Genomic DNA, 16,959 nt, shown 5'->3' on the forward strand with positions numbered 1-16,959 from the left:
TGATATACCCTGGAATGAGGATTTAAACTTTTGCATTGGCTTGTAATATGGCGCGATGGAGAGATACAGCCAGCTAGTTGTTGGTAAGCACTGGGAGGGAGGCTTTGTAGGGTCCTTCCAGACTTGGAAGACTGGAATATGAAGACTAGGACATGTGCCCCTGTTCCCCCCACCCACGGCAGCATGCTAGTCTCCGAGCCTGGACAGCCGTGGGATGAAAGCCCGAAGGTATATCATATCCCCTAAAAGCAGCACAAGCGCCCCCGTCTTTCCACGGGCACCCTTTGGAAAGGCCCATCTCCCCCCCCCCCCACCGAGGCCCACGGCCTGGCACTCCCTCAGAAGGGCAGAGCTGAGCCCTGTGGCTCCTACGTCAACTCGTGGCTGGGGCCGACGGTGTAGACTGGACTCTGGTGACTTAAGGCCAGGGGTGGGGAACGGGCCGGAGGGGGGCATCCTTGTGCCCTTCCTCCGAGTCAGGAAGGGGGGAGGAGACTGGGGGGGGGGGGAGTCAAGACCACCAGGAGGCATCGACATAAACCAAACGCTTTATTATTTCAGCAAGAAAAGGCCGAATTATGAAACCTGCAAACTTTCGAGTCACTCCTCGCCACGCCCAAGGCTTCCCTCACACTTCAGTGACATCCAACCCCAGAACACTGCCGCATCTAGCGGTAGAGAACGGCGTGCGGCGGGCAATTCCTGTGGCTCCCGTGGCTCGAGCGAGCGGAGGCCGCGGCTCGATTTGGTTTGGCGTTGCCGTGATCCAAGGCCGAACTCGAGGATAACACGCCCTACTTCCTGCAGTCCCATCCTGGGTTTGTAGGCAGAGTCCTCCCAGGACTGCCTTGGGGGTGGGGGGTGTCTCAGAACACCCCGCCCCCATGCGGTGGTCTCAACACACAGGAGACTTCAGAGAGATCAACCACTGGTCCACGGCCATCTTGCTAGTAACAAGCAAAGGCTGACGTCAAAGGCCACGTGACCAGCGGTTTCTAAAACACTGAGGCCCAGGAGAGACTTCGCCTGAATCCGGGCCTTTTCCTCTCGCCAGCATGTTCTCCATGCTTCCGGTCGTCCACGTCCAAGAAATCCAAGAGAGGAGGAGGGAAAAAAACACAGCCCAAAGCCACGCGCTCGGAACACGGAGGCCAGGCGGAGGGGGCCGCGGTGTCAGGAAGCCGGGCGCGTTCACGCGCGTTCGTTCACGCTTTAATGCCGGCTCGGCCCTGCCCCGCCAGCCCTGCACTCGATACATCCGTATCTCTATCTTTTACACCCAGCCGAGATAAAAATAGAGCTCTCGTACAAATTACTTTTTTTTTTTCTCCAGTGAATTACTTTTGCAGTAAAAATAGCTGCTACACAGATCCCTCCTGATCTCTGAAGAGGAGCTGCCTGTTTCCAAAAATAGTTCTCTTATTTTAATCACACAGGAGACCCGAGGGCACGGGGGGAGAGGAATCGGCAAAGCCAGGGAAAAAGGAGAGGTGCTGGGCGGCCGGGCAGAACGGGGCCACCAAAAAATAAAACGCATCTGTGTATAAACGGACTCGAAGGCATGCGCGCAAGTGGAAAACATAGGCCATTTGTCGAGAAAAATACAGCTGTACAGCTTCTTCTGCTTTACATACAGTGAGCGGGGCGCTGAGGCCAGAGGCCCCCTCCGATAATAACGTTAAAGTTTCTCGTAAAAAAAAAAAAAAATCCCCCAATGTACAAAGGCCTTGTCAGATAGGAACCAAGGCAGAACGAAACAAGTACAACAAAACAACAACAACAAAACCAGGGAGGAATTCCTGCAGGGGCACTGCCCGAGGTAAGCAACATGTTCTCGTTCTCCGCGGCCGGTTACCTCTTTGTAAAATTTGCTCGTTGTTACCTCGCCCCCCCACTCCATCCCCCCCCCCCCACAAAAAAAAAGGGAAACCCTGCTGGATGCCTGCATTATTTCAAATACAGTTACATATATAATTCTTTAAATTACAATATACAACTTCTGTTAAATAGAACGGTTAGAAGATTCTGATTCGCGACGCTAAGAACGACAATCCTATGTACACACTCCCTTCAGAAACGGCGGCGTCGCCTCCCCCTCCCCCTCCCCTCCCCCCTCCCCTCGCGAGAGAAGGCGGTTCACATTTGCTATTCCTGCCTGCAAGAGGACAGACAGCATTGGAAAAAAAAAAAAAATACATCGTCTCTTCAATGGCTGCGTGTCCACACACTCCCCACCTGCGGGACGGACCTCTGCTTCCGGAACTGTCCCCGTGCCCAGCCGCCTGGCCCAGGGCATGGGTCTCCCCACGTCTCCTCCCCGGCCACCCCCCGTGGAAAGTGGGGGAGGGGGCACTGCCCTTGGGCAGACCGGGCGATGGAGGAGCCAAGGCGGCCAAGTCCACTCTGCCCCCAGGAGACGGCCTGGCGGGGAAGGAAGGCCGCCGCTTCTCGGCGACGCCCCTGGACAGACGGGTGCCAAGGTCCCGGGAGCCCAGGTCAGGATGGACGGAGGGGGGTCTCCCGCTCAGCCCCCCGGGCCCCGGGCGGGCTCAGGGCGGTGGCCGCGGCCTCAGTCCTCGGTGTCGGGCTGCACGCCCAGGATGGCGTGCAGTTCCTCGGGCGTGAAGCCCAGCAAGTTCTGCAGGTCGCACACGAAGCGGTACACGTACCGCTTCCCCGACGTCTTATGGATGATGTTCTTGTCGTAATAGTAGCGCAGGCCCCGGCTCAGCTTCTCGTAGTTCATCTTGGGTTTGTTCTTCCTTTTGCCCCAGCGGCGGGCCACCTTCGGGGGGACACGGGTGAAAGAGAGGTCACGCTCCTCCCCTCGGGAGCGGCAAGTGGCCCTCAGCAGGGCCCCCCCCCCCCCCCGCACCCAAGGCGTCCACCTGTCAACGGCGCCCCGGCTCCGGGCCAGCTCAGCACGAGCCGGAGGCCCCCCATACCTCGTCGGGGTCAGCCAGCTTGAACTCCCATCCGTCCCCCGTCCAGCTGATGAAGGACTGGCACGACTTGTCGGACAGCAACTCCAGGAGGAACTGCCACAGCTGGATAGGGCCGCTCCCTGGGGAGAGGGGACAGCCACATGTTCTCACACAACCGGACAGGAGCACGGGCGGGGGGTGGGGGGGGAGGGCACCCAGCCTGAACCCAGCTCTGCAGCGGGGGTGGGGGTGGGGTCCCTGAGCATGCTGGAGCCAGGAGGGATGCAACACCCTCTCCTCCACCTCCTGCTCCCTCCTCCCCGACGGTTCCTCAAGGTTTCTGGCTGGGTTATTTTTTTTAACTGTATTTTTTTTGTCTTTTCTGGTACTGGGGACTGAACCCAGGACAACGCACTTGCTGGCTAAGCGCTTTGCTGATGAACTACTACATCCCAGCCCTCTAATTCCTTTAAAGAGTGCATTTAGGGCTGAGGTTTAGAAGTTTTTAAGTAATCACTTAGAATTTGTTTTTTTGTTGCCAGTCCTGGGCCTTGGACTCAGGGCCCGAGCACTGTCCCTGGCTTCTTTTTGCTCAAGGCTAGCACTCTGCCACTCGAGCCACAGCGCCACTTCTGGCGTTTTCTATATATGTGGCGCTGAGGAATCGAACCCAGGGCTTCATGGATACGAGGCGAGCACTCTTGCCCACTAAGGCCACATTCCCAGCCCGATCACTTAAAATCTTGATGACTAGAAGGAGAATGCCTTTCTGCTGGGCTGGGGCGAGGCCTGGAGTCAACTCCCACCGCCACAAAAACATAAACAAGTAGACTCGCTGGCAATCTGAGCAGTGTTGAGAGTATGAGGTTCCCTGGATTTGTTCCGAGTGGAGTTGGTAAGGGCAAAACACGTCAGCGGGCCTTCTGGCGGGAGCCGGCGAGGAGGCGCACGTGTCGCTGGGCCAGTGGCGGGATTGTACCATGAAGCAGAGGGGGTCGCACACGAGGAGATGAGGAAATAAATACAGGCCCCGATTTCCTGGGCCTCCGGCCCAGAGCTTCCGATCCCACGGAAGCCTCCTTCCACACAACGGGGGATTATTTCCCCTCGAATGCAAGGGCGCCGGCAAAGGGCAAACCAGCCAGGGGCCGGGCTCTCAGTCACGCCGCCAGCCGTGAAAGGGGCTCACAGGGTCACCGGAGCCTCCTACTACTCTGGCATTAAAAAAACATCCACAGTGGCTCCCTATGGTCAACATATTAAAAAAAAGCACATCTAAAACCAAGCAAGGGCAGGTAGGTACCAGTGGCTCACGCCTGTCATCCTAGCTACTTAGGAAGCTGAGAGCTAAGGATCACAGTTCAAAGCCAGCCCGGCCAGCAGTCTGTGAGATAGTTGACTCCAATTAAACACACACACACACACACACACAGAGCCAGACACGGAGCTGTGGCTCAAGCGCTAGAGCGTCCGCTAGCTCTAAGCGACAGAGCCAAGCGAGAACATGAGACCCTGAGTCCCGGCCCAGGACCGGCACCGTGAAACGAAAACAACCCTCACGCAGAAGCACTGAAAACAAGGTCCCAACGAGGTCCTGCTAGTTCCACCCTAGGATCTGGAAATAGCTGCTTTTTTTAAAAAACAGCTTTAATATTTGTCCTCAGCCTAGAATAGCCCTCATCCAAACCTGAAAAACACCGAGAGCCGGGAAAGGTAAACAGGGCCGCGAGTCGGGGACGAGTCCAGGACAGGACGAGTCCAGCCCCACGGCCCCTCCCCGAGCCGGTTCACATTCCTGGAGATCCTGGCTGTCGGGGGAGGGTGAGTCAGGGCCTGGACTGCACCCGCCCGCCGGCCCCGCCCACACCACGGGGGGGGGGGGGGGGGGGGGGGGGCCCGCGGCTGGGCTCCCGTCCGTCCACTCTGCTCTCCGGGCCCGTGCAAATTCCTACCCTGCCCGGCTGGCCTTTCTGGAACTCAGGGCTCGGCTAGCCGCGCGTAAAATGTGGGTGTCGACACCGGGCCGGTGCCCTCGGAAAACACCTGCGACCGACCGCACAGCCCGGGGACGAGGCGCGCGCCCTCACCCGTGAAGCCGGCCAGCACGGCGGCGGGGATGACCGGCTTGCCCTGCTCCACGGGGTCGCTCCTCTCCTGGATGTAGTCCTTGAAGGACATGGTGGGCTTGCCGAGGCCCAGGGCCTGGCCGCAGTCGTCCTCGAAGCTCTCGAAGGAAGGCACGCGCTGGACGTCCAGCAGGGACGACTGGCTGTTCCAGGACCGCAGCAGCGAGTCCGAGCTCTCGAAGCTGTCCGCGCTCTTCTCGGGCGAGTCGCACTCTTTGGGCTTCCCTAGGGAACACAACCCGGCCGATCCCATCATTCCTCGGGCCCGTGGCCGTGACTCGGTTCCCCCAGAGCGGTTTCACCCCCACCGCCCTCTCACAAACTCAAGAGTCCTTATTCCTTAGGACGATCGCACGCGCACGCGTGTGCGTGTCATCTCCCGCTCGCGGGAGCAACGGATGCTACGCGGCGATGGAAAAGAGCCAGCGGCTGCCACGGGAACGGACGGGTCCAGGGACGGCCTCCTCCTCCGACGGCTGAGCCCACATCGCCCGCCTACCTGAACCGCCGTGGAGCAGACTCGAGTTGCCGCCGGGGTAGTCCTGGGAGACGGCGCAGTAGTTGACGTTGACGGCGCCGAGCCGGGACTTGGGGAACATCTGGAAGTGCTGGTCGGGGCCGAGGGAGGCGGGCGCCGCGGAGGGCAGGCCCATGTCCAGGAGGCCGCCTTTGGGGTAACTGGGCGTCTGCATCCCATACGGAGCCTGTTCCATGCCGAAGCCTGTGGCGGAACCCGGGGAGGGGGCGCTGTTAACGCCGCGTGGGGGTCACGTGTCCCGCCCCCCACACCACAGACCACAGAGCCCACTTCCGTCTGCGCCTCGCTCTATGAAGGCCCTAGACCAGCAGTGACCCACAGAGCCCAAGTTCCGTGCCGCTCATCTGCCTTCACTACGCGCGCCGCAGCCCAGCGCATGGTCCGTCTGCCCCGGGGGGGCTTCCCTCAAAGGGCTGAGGTCCAGAAGCCGGTGCCGGTGGCTCACACCTCTAATCCTAGCTACTCACGAGGCTGGGACCTGAGGGTCACAGCGTGTGAAGCTGGCCTGAGCTGCCAAGTCTCTGAGATGCTTACCGGCCTCCCACAAACCACCAAAGAAAGAGCCTGGGGGTACAGCGGCCAGCCTTGAATGAAAAAGCTAACCAAGCGTGCCAGGCTCCGAGCTCAACCCTCAACGCTGGCGTCCACACGCGCATGTGCACGACGCGCGCACGTTCCCCGGGAGGATTGAGAAGGAGTTTCTCCAGCACACTGAGCAGACTCACCTAGGGAGTTGCTGTTAATCCAGTGGGGCACGGAGTTGAGGTGTGAGTTCTCTTCATACTGCTCCTCTGTCTTCTCCTGGTTTTCTGAAACGTAGAGCAAGGAGTCACACGATGTCATTCGGCTCCACGAGACGAGAGAAGCTCAAGAGCTAGGGCGACAAAAACGCACCCAGAGGCCCCCCATTTATTGGACCCAGTGCAGCCCAGCTCCTCGGGTATCTTTAGACACACAAGGAACGGCCGGCCGCACCTTATTCTACGAAGCGTTCCCAAATTAAGCGACATCACTGGCAAAGTGACGTTTCCCTGGTAGTGCGACACTCAAAGGACGCAGATGATGGAGTTAACGCGCTCCTCTGTTCAAGAAACCATGACGGGGGCTGGGGATATAGCCTAGTGGCAAGAGTGCCTGCCTCGGATACACGAGGCCCTAGGTTCGATTCCCCAGCACCACATATACAGAAAACGGCCAGAAGCGGCGCTGTGGCTCAAGTGGCAGAGTGCTAGCCTTGAGCGGGAAGAAGCCAGGGACAGTGCTCAGGCCCTGAGTCCAAGCCCCAGGACTGGCCAAAAAAAAAAAAAAAGAAACCATGACGGGGTGATGCAGGGGAGTTGTGGGGGAGCGGAGAGGGTTATTGTAATGAAAGGAACACAGCTCTGTGCCCTGGGCCTTGTGGTCCATGGCTCCAACCCTCCATCGGGCTTGCCCCGGTGTCTGGAGGTCCGGAAATGCTGGGGCGGGGCGGGGGGTGGCTGGAACCTCCTTGGGGAACCTCCACACCTTGTGCCTAACCACTGGGAAGCAACTGAGACCGGCCGAGTCCGCAGAAACCTGCGGGGGGAGGGGGACAGGACGACTCCCACAGGGCTCCCTGGCCCCCAAAGCTGCCATGAACAGGTGGCTGAATTCGAGTCTTTTGAGATTCTGAGCCTACAGGGAATGTTTAAGACTCAGCGTGTTTAAAATCCACCGAGACATAGTTTCGCAAAGCCAACAAATAAGTGTGCTTATTAATAACGCCCTTGCATTTTTTAACATTCTCTATTATATGCACTCTCTATACGTACTCGCTATAGAATGGACGCATAGCTAGAATACAGGTGTATGCGTAGGTGGATGAATATATATGCGTGTGCATACACACACACCACACACACATATGTAATTCTTTTTGAACTCAGCATCATCTTGGGCCTTTGCCTTCCTGCTTTGTAAGTTCCGACGCAGGGTTTTCCATGTATTTTGGTGACGGGCCCGCTGATCTCCAGGTGGTTTCGGTGCCATGTTTGCACCCGGGTGTAGCTGTACCCGCCACTTTTTCATGTCACTGCCCGGCTTTTCCACACGAGCCTGGTGTTCTACCCCCCGAGCCACACCTCCACGTCCAGCCTTCTGCTGGCTCGAGGTGAACCCTCTCTCTCCTCAGCTCTCTCTGTCTCTCGAGAAGCTAGGGTTCCAGGTGTGCGGGCCGGTGACTGCTTTCTACACGCGGGCAGCTCCTCCCCCAGCTTTCCTGGGTGTTCCTCGCCGGCCGCCGCGGGGCCACCCGCTGTGAAACCCGGGGGTGATCGGCAGGCTGCTTATCACGGGGCGGAGGGTGGCCTCCTCCACGCCGGACGGGGTGAAGGCACCGGCGCCCGCCCTGGCCTACATAGCCGAGTTGCTGGGGCTGTGGTGTGACCGGAGCAGTTTGGCGACGGTGAGTCACTGGTGACTAAGGCTACAGGTGGCCATGGGGCTCCAGCGGCAGTCCAGGCACGCCCCAAGAGGAACACACCCCCTGCACGTGCGTGGCCCGACTCCCTGGGGGTGGTGTACTCGGACCGTTTCCTTGGCCTCACTGATCACCGTCGGTGACCCTCAGGTGGAAGGGCCCGGCCTGTGTCCCCCACCCCTGCCCGACTCCCCTGGGGGGGGGGGGGTGGGCTCAGTGACCCGGGCCAGGTCTCCCGGGTACCTTTGAGCATCTGTTCCAGATGTTCCCACAGGATGTCGCCCACGAAGTCGGGCGCCAGCTCCAGGAACCGCTCCTTGCCGAGGTTGCAGAGCGCCTGGCCGTTCATGCCGAATCTCTGCAGGTTCACGTTCACCAGGCTGAACTCGTTGGTGGCCCAGAGCAGCCACTGGCACACCTGCTGCTCCGTCCACAGCCAGGGGTCTAGCGGAGTGGAGGGCGGCGCGCGTGAGACCGGGAAAGCCGCCCTCGGTGTCCCCCCCCCCCCCCCCCCCCCCGTCACAGCCGGGAGCCCCGCAGGGCGTGGGCTGCCAAGGCCAGGCACCGTCCAGGACACCAACGGGGCGCCCAGGGGGGTGTTTTCAGGGTGCTGGGTGTGTGGCTGGCTGGGCTGACGTGCAAATGGCCCGGGGCAACCCCACTATTCCCGTGACTCTGGACAGAGTGCAGCCACCGGCACCCTTGGGGGCACAGCCCAGGGACCCCAGTCTGCGACTCCCAGCCCCGGGCCTGCCGCCCGGAACCCCAGCCCAAGACCCTCTGCCCAGGGACTCCGGTCTGAGACCCCCCCCCCCCCACCCCGAGACCCCCAGCCCAAGGCCCAGAGCCCCGGAGCTCACTCACTCTTGGGAATGCCGAGTCTCCGCTGCTCCTTCTGGAAGCCACTGAAGGTGGCCTTCAGGGCCTGGCTCATCACAGCCTTGCTGCATGGGGTGAGCAAGGGCAGCTCGCAGCTGGCAGCGTCTGCAAGGAAACCCCAACACCACACGGGGTTACACACCTCCACAGGGGAGCCCCGCGGGGAACGGTGTCAGGAGTCCAGCTGCGTACAATACCGCCCCCGATGACACAGAACACCGACACAGGGCTGGGAGCTTGGCTCCAACCGCAGAGCCTTTGCTAAGAAGCACGAGGACCTGGGTCCTATCCTCAGGGGCGCCAAAATCCTCGTGTGTGCACGCACACGTGTTTGTTGGCACTGGGGCTTGAATTCGGGGCCTCGTGCTTTCGCATGCTCCACTTCTAGCGTCTTGCTAGTAACTGGAGCTAAGGGTCCCACAATCTTTCCTGTCTGGGCTGGCTTTGAACCTCGATCCTGAGATCTCAGCCTTCTGAGTAGCTAGGATTATAAGGTATGAGCCACCAGTGCTTGGTTAACACGTCTTTTTAAAAAGAAGTATAAATAGGGGCATAGCTCAGTGGTAGGGCACTTGTTTAGCAAGGAAGAAATCCTGGGTTCCTTTTTAGCACTGTTAGGAAAAAGATGCACAAGTCTATATGGGAACAAAAAAAAATCACATCTCAGGAACTACGCTTACAACTGAAATATCTAAAATTTAAAAAATAATCCAGCTCAATCTTATTTTGCAGTAAAATCTGGCAGGTAAAATTTCTTAGTTAAGTCGATTCTAAGTTTTTCCCCAGTAAAGGGTATTGCTGCTGGTCGAGGGTATAAAAGGCTCACGAGACAGGAGTTCTACTGCTCAAAGCAAGGCAGGCCAGGGGCCTGGGCCTCCCTGGCAGGCAGTACTTGACAAAGCACACTTCAGTTCTTACTGGAAAAAAATACAAATGAAAACCCTTCTTGGAAACTCTGAAAAACTTCAAGCAAGAGAAATGGCGGGAGCCAGATGCCGGTAGCTCATGCTTGTAGTCCCAGCTACTCAGGAGACTGAGACCTAAGGTCGGCCAAGACAGGAAAATCAGAGAGACTCTCATCTCCAATTAGCCACCCCAAAGTCCAAAGTGGAGGTTCAAGTGGTAGAGCACTAGCCTTGAGTGACAAAAGCTAGCAGACAGACAGTCTCTGGGCCCTGAGTTCAAGCCCAAGCCCAGAAAAATAAAATAAACAAGTAAAAAAAAAAATGTGTGTGTGGGTGATACCACAATACAGAAGCCTGCAGTCTGTCGTCAAGCTTCTGGGCTGCTCTCTAACATCTGCCTCACCCGACAAAGTCATCTCTGAACAGTGCCAGTCAGTAACGCCATCCCAGAAGGCTGTCCCAGGAACGGCGAGGACCCTGGCTGCCTTTCCAAGGAGCAAACTACGAATGTGCCGAGAGCCACAGAGACAGACACAACGGCCAAGACCCATGGTGCACAGAGGTGCGTGCGTGTGTGTGTGTGTGTGTGTGTGTGTGTGTGTGTGAGAGAATGGCTGGGCCTAACGAGTACATTACCATGGGAGATGGAGTCCAAGCCCGTGGGCACTTCTTGGAGTGTTTGCTCTTCACTGAGCGAGGGGAACACGGAGAACAGCGAGCCATCGAAGGTGTCAAAGGCAGGCTGGCGCTAGGGACAAAGAGGGAGAAACAACAGTCACTCGCTAGGCTGCTATTTACAAAGCGGCCAAAGGGGTCAGCTGACCACCAACCAACTCAACCCGGACATAAATAGGCGATTACCACCTACGGAGTTAACCGCCTTGTGCTGGAGAGAGAATTCCTAAGGCCAAAGGGATCACCCTCGATTAACCTCATGGGGTCAGAACGGCTGTCAGGTTATTTGGGTTGACCGAATCAACCTGAATAAATAAAAATAAACCTAAAAATAACCAGAACGTAGGACCACGCTGGGAAGAAAGTGAGACGGCCCCTGTTTACAAACCAGCAGGCCTCTCTCCCTCCGTGTGGCTCGGCAGGTGTGCAAGAACAACAGCCCTTCACAGAACTGGGGGCTTGGGGCGGGGTGTGGTCAGAGTGGGATTTGAACTCGGGGCTTCACATGGTTTGAAACCAGACCAGGCCGGAAAGACTCTTAACTCCAACAAACCACCAAAAAGCCTCCATGGGAGGTATGGCTCCAGTGGTAGGGTGACCCCCCCCCAAAAGAACCCCCAAATCATGCACTAAGGGGTAAGATTTCCATAAGAAGTAGGCTTTATGGTAAGGTGTCCATGAGGCAGGAAAAAAAAAAGAAACACGCCTCAAGATGGTTGCTGATAATTTACATATCACACATGAAAATCTGGCAAGACATACAGCAAAGAGGACTTCTGAATCGTCCCTTTCTGACCGGCTTAGGAAAATGTGAAGAAAAAGACTCATTTCCCCAATATAATATACACTGGAAACCCCTGTTATGTGTAATACAATGACCCATCTGCTGAGTCATGGATAAATAAATGTGTAACACATTTACGAATAAAGTAGGTTATAGCCTTTCTTTTTAGAAATGCGGAAGGGGTGAATGACACATTACGAAAGAAGCCAGGCAGAGCAGGGACTCAGCTCCCAGCCCCAAACCCCGGGAGTTCCGAGATCCTGGAGGGACCGTCCAACAAAACACCCATCTGGAGAGACGGGGGGCTTCACAACAGAACTAATTTTGGTACCAAAAAAAATAATATAAAAAAAATCCCAGCAGCAACATCCAGGTCAGGAAGTGCCTTTCCGGACTCAAGTTCTTTTTTTAAAATCAGGAAGCCCAAGAACAATACAAAGTATTTCAACACACGACTCTGTCTTCTCGGATCCAGATATCGCGATGAAAAGCACCACCAAATTCCTTCAGCTCCCAGAAAACTCTTTTAGAGAGGTGAGACGTTAATGTCAGAACCGCCACCTTGGGGTAACTGTCCCTACCACACTCAACACAGCCGGCCACATCGAACCAGAACCCTCATCCAAGTTCAAGATCTCCATGGACCACACCAAGAATCCCAATGGATTAGAAGGAAGCCGGAGCCCACACCAGGAGAACATTAACGTCAGGCAAGAGAAGCAACCCAGTCCTGTTGTCTCTCTAGAAGATAAGTAAAGGAAACAGGGTCCCCACTGGCACAGGGACCTGAAGTGTGTTTATCCAGGGAGTAGGCTCTTTGATCTCTTGATCTGGTCTCTGGCTTGCATAAACAGGCCCCACCTGCTGCTGCTGTACCAGGAGAGCAGCCTGGGAACACACCAGGGGCGTTCCCAATCCTGACCAGAGCAGCAAGCTTGCATCTCCATCCCTAACCGGCCTCTGGCCTGCCAAGCCCGCTCCTGGGTGTCTGCGAGGCCTCGCTATCTCCAAAGTTTCCCAACTGGAAGGAAACGGACAAGCACCAGCATATGCACTCCACAGGACCGCAGGCCAAGTCCCAGAGAGGAGGCCGACAGCCCAGTCACCCAGCCAGTGCACGAAAGCGGAGGCGCGGTCCGGCGCCCTGAGACCCAGCCCGGCGGACTCGACTCTCCTCTGAAGAGGCGACCTTTGCCCGTCTGTAAAGGACAATCTAGTGGAGACCGGCTCACTCACCTTGAGGGTACCTCGGAAACCGTTAGCCACGGGGGCCACCTGGTCCATATTCTTGAGTCCAAAATCATTCATCTTGAAAGAGAAAAGGAAACAAGAGTCAAAGAGGCCCCAGATACACGCATAGCCACACGTGCACACGTATGTGTGCGGTATATACCTGCGTAGTTTAAGAAGATACACATATAGGTACTTTTATTTGTCTTCTGGTAGTGCTGGGGGTGGAACTCGGGGCCTTGCACTAGGCAGGCGCCCTACCACTTGAGCCACGCCCCCCAGCCCTGCCAGCACATTCTAAGGAAGTCATCGCCGTCGGTGGCGCTGAGGCTTGACTCCGGGGAGTCCTGAGGTGGCAGGTGGTGCACCCTGTATACAGCCTAGGCTTATTCAGAAGGTTTTCCTCCCAAGGGTCGGCGGAGCGTGCCAGGGTGGTATTTAAATATTAACTAATAAGTTCGGATCCGCCCCTGAGTTCCCATAGCTGGGGGCTTCCCGTCTGAAGGACCCGGCCGGCTGGCTGGTCCCTGAGGAGGGGGCCGCCGCTTGCTTTCCAGGGACATTTCCCAGATCAGCTAGGGGGAGGGCTGGAGCCAGCGGGGGGGGGGGGGGGGCGGGCAGGCTCTCCTCTCCTCTGCAGCCCGGGAGCTCAAGGAAACCTACAGGGAGGGAGTCAGTCCTCTTCCCAGGCTGCGCTGACGGGACCCAGGTCAGGAAAGCCTAAGACCTGCCCCATTCCTCACCAAGGGGGGAAGGGGTCCACTCACGCCCCCTGTTCTGAGCCAAAGCATGTAACTTGGGTACATTGGAGATTTCACAGATTTAGCGGGGGGGGGGGGGGGGGGGGGGGGTAAAAAAAAAGAACACCATCATCTGTGGTAACTTATGTATCTGTTGTGTGTGCCTCCATGGTATTTTTGGGAAATGAAATCAGTTCCACCTGCTGCCCTGTTTGTACTAGGACCACTAGAAAAGTTTAAACCACGGTTGAATTTTAAACCGCCGGCTTTGCAAACAAGACTTCCTAGGAGGCCATCAGAGGCGAGTGTTTGGCCCAACAAGTTATATACCCGAGTTAAAAACAAACACTTGGGGCTGGGGATATAGCCTAGTGGCAAGAGTGCCTGCCTCGGATACACGAGGCCCTAGGTTCGATTCCCCAGCACCACATATACAGAAAACGGCCAGAAGCGGCGCTGTGGCTCAAGTGGCAGAGTGCTAGCCTTGAGCGGGAAGAAGCCAGGGACAGTGCTCAGGCCCTGAGTCCAAGGCCAGGACTGGCCAAAAAAAAAAAAAAAAAAAAACACTTGGATAGGACACTTGGATAATGCTGCCAGAGGGCAAAATTTTGGAGAAAAAAGAAAAAGAAAAAGGAAAAAGAGTCAAGTAATTGAACCTCATGGTCCAATAAGGAAGGCAACTTCACCTCCTGGGGTACCCCCCCATCCCCCCGCGGCGGGTAGACCTCACAGGCGTCACTGAAGCTGTGCTTTCTTGCCTTCTTTTTATGGTCAAAAGCCATGGCTCAACCCGATTGTGTCAACCAATGGGTATCCAACACACCCACACTTTGCATGCACTCCTGTGTACACGAATGTGTGTGCTTAGATACACACAGGCACGCCTTGACTAAGAAGGCCACAGGGCCAGTGGGAGGTACTGGGAAGGCTGTCGGGGTTCAGAGTTTCATGTAAAGGTCACCATGACCGTCACAGGGTGAGGAAGAGCAAAGAGGCACTGGTTACTGGGGGTTGGGGGGGGGGGAGGCTGTCCTGACTCAAAGCGGCCACCTGTGCTCAGAATGTACACTTGGTACAGGATGCCACTCCCTCGATAGCAGCCATGACAACCGCCAGGTCCCCAGGACTGAGGCCACCATGGAGGGGGGGGCCCTGGACCACCTCAATCTCCCCCCCCCCCACCTCCCAGTGAAGCATTGGCCTGGGACCACAGAGCTATGGTGGGGCCACTGCAGGGTTGAGTGGGGACCAGACCCGGGGAGAGAGTTCATGGTTTGAAGTCTTGTGCCCCACTGGACCGAGGAGGAACAGCCCCTGGCCCCTGGCCCCTGACATCCCGAGAGCAGAAAACACCTTCTCTCTGGTCTAACAGAAGGTGCTCATCAGCAGACACAGCGGGCCCTGTTACCTGTGGGGTGAAACCGAGCCACCAGCAGAAAACCCTACGACAGACCCCGGAGTGCTGCTAGCCTCCATCCCGCACCCGGAACCCGAGGAAAGGGCATTTCCTCGTCCCTCCACCGGCAGAGGCTGGCTGACTGACTTCTAGTTTCTACTCCCCACCCTCCACCCCAGCTTGGAGGATGGATGGGCCCAGGGTTCCAGGGAAGGCCCTGGAAGAGCTTAGCTGCCTTCTGTGTACAAACACCAGGAGAAAAGGCAGTCTGCCACTCCCACATAAAGAGCTGTAATTAGCAGCTACGGAATAGAATTCTTTTGTTGTCCAGCTTTTAATGAGTTTTCTAAAATCCTTGTAGAATTAAATGTGCTCAGCTGAATGGTTTCAGGAGCTCTCTCTCTTACACACACACATAGCTAATCAAATCTCAGTTCCTTTTATTCTACTCAATCTGCTGACATGTTCCTCTACATAAATTAATTTCAAAGGTTTAGATCCTTCGGTGTTGTAGGACTGACCCTGCTTTAGAACAAAAAGAGAAGGACAGCAGGAAGGAGGGGGAGGGAAGGAAGGAAGGAAGGGAAGGGACTTATGAGCCAGAGAAGGAGGAAGGAAGGAAGGAAGTAAGGAAGGAAGGAAGGAAGGAAGGAAGGAAGGAAGGGACCTATGAGCCAGGGAAGGAGGGAAGGAAGGAAGGAAGGGAGGGAGGGAAGGAAGGGGACCTATGAACCAGGAACAGTGGAACAGCTATTGGAACGAAGGAGTAATAATCACTTATGTAAGATAGGAGCACAGCTTTGTATCGGTTTTCCTGGGGGGTGGGGGGTGGTAAGGCAAGCCGGCGAAGGCTCGGGGAGGTCGGTTTGCTTTCCACGTGAGAGCCGTCGGTTTAGGGGTGAGTAACCGCGGGGCTGGGTTCCGGGCCTCCCCGGGGCGCGCGGAGGGGGCCGGGCGGCCGCGGTGGGTGGGTGGGTGGGTGGGTGGGCGGGCGGGCGGGCACCCCGCGCCCCCACGGCGGGCCGGGGGGCCGGGGTCAGGCAGGCTGGAGGAGTGAACTGGAGGACGGGGATCCCCGAAGCGGGACGACTCATTCTTCACTTTCCATACAAGTGGCGAGCCAGCCGACGACTACTCTAGGCCACCCGGGGAATCCAGTCCGGAAAACACAAGCCTCACGCGCCCCCCGCCCCCCCAAAAAAGACTAACAACAAACTAACCCACAAAACACACATAAACACACAGCCCGATCGATCCACACACGAGCGCGCGGACGTCCGCGGCCGGGCGCCCCAACACCCAGCCGCCCCACGGACCCCAGCGCGCCGCCGGAGTGCCCGGCCGCGCGCCCCGCTCGGGAGCTGCGGGGTCCCCCCCGCCCCCGCTCCGGTGGGCCCGGAGCCGGCCCGGCAGGTGCCACGTCCGCCCCGGGGGCGCGGCCTCCGCGGCGCTAGGTCCTCCCGGGGCCCGGCGCCCCTCCGCGGCCCGCCGTCCCCACCCCCCCGCCCCCCCCCCTCCGCCCCGGCCTCCTCCGGGGAGATCCGGCCCGCGGGCGCGCACCGGGCAGGACCCCGCGGGACCCCGGAAGGCCCGCATCTCCTTCCCCAAACAAAAGCCGACCAACCCGCCCGCGCCCCGGAGCCCCGAGACCACTCGGTGCCCGGGAAACGAGTCCGATCGCAGCCCGGATGCCAGACCCTCGGGGCGGCCGCCGCCTCGGCCCGACCTGGGCCTGGATCTCGAGGGCCCGGCCCGGCCCCCGAGGGGTCCTCTTCCCCCCCACCCCGCGCCCCGGAGGGGGGGTGCTTACCGCGGCCGGCAGGGCCCCCGGCCGGGGGGGGGGGGACGGGCGGGCGGGCGGCGGCTCCCGGGGTCCGGGCCGGCTGGGGCGCGCGGGGGGCGCTCGGAGCTCGCGGCGGCGGCGGCGGCGGGGCGGGCGCGGGGCTCGGAGCTCGCGGCGGCGGCGGGGCGGGCGCCGGCGCCGCGGTGGAGGGAGGAAGAACCGGCCGGGCCTCGCCGCGCGCTCTTCTGGAGCGGAGCGGAGCGGGGGAGGCCGGAGGGGACGGCGCGGGGCGGGCGCGGGGGGCGGAGGGGGCGGAGGGAGGGGCGGGGAGACGGGCCCGGGGCGCGGCGGGAGGGCGGGCGGGGGAGTGGAGCCGGGGCGGGCTCCTTCCGGCCCGGACCTCCCTCCTCCCGCGTCCCCGGCCGGCCCGGAGACGCCGCCCCGACACCCCGGCACCCGCGCGCGCGCGCCCGGGGCGGCCTGGTGGGGGGTGGGAGGGGGGGTCCCCGGAGTGGGGGGGAGGTGTGTGGCCCCCGGGC

The 16,959-nt window shown here is 58.7% G+C and overlaps 1 protein-coding gene across 1 annotated transcript; it reads right to left on the reverse strand.

Annotated features, from left to right (window-relative positions):
- Window positions 1–1,927: 1,927 nt before the first annotated feature.
- On the reverse strand, window positions 1,928–16,501 carry Ets2 (ETS proto-oncogene 2, transcription factor). Its single transcript, XM_048346225.1, has 10 exons — window positions 16,448–16,501; window positions 12,508–12,579; window positions 10,449–10,560; window positions 8,893–9,012; window positions 8,272–8,472; window positions 6,314–6,397; window positions 5,550–5,771; window positions 5,012–5,275; window positions 2,946–3,064; window positions 1,928–2,785 (listed from the first exon to the last, which is right to left on the reverse strand). The coding sequence occupies exons 2-10, from the start codon at window positions 12,577–12,579 to the stop codon at window positions 2,570–2,572; spliced, it is 1,410 nt and encodes a 469-aa protein (XP_048202182.1). The 5' UTR covers window positions 16,448–16,501; the 3' UTR covers window positions 1,928–2,569.
- Window positions 16,502–16,959: the final 458 nt, after the last annotated feature.

Source organism: Perognathus longimembris, chromosome 5 (assembly GCF_023159225.1).
Source record: "Perognathus longimembris pacificus isolate PPM17 chromosome 5, ASM2315922v1, whole genome shotgun sequence".
Taxonomy (NCBI): domain Eukaryota; kingdom Metazoa; phylum Chordata; class Mammalia; order Rodentia; family Heteromyidae; genus Perognathus; species Perognathus longimembris.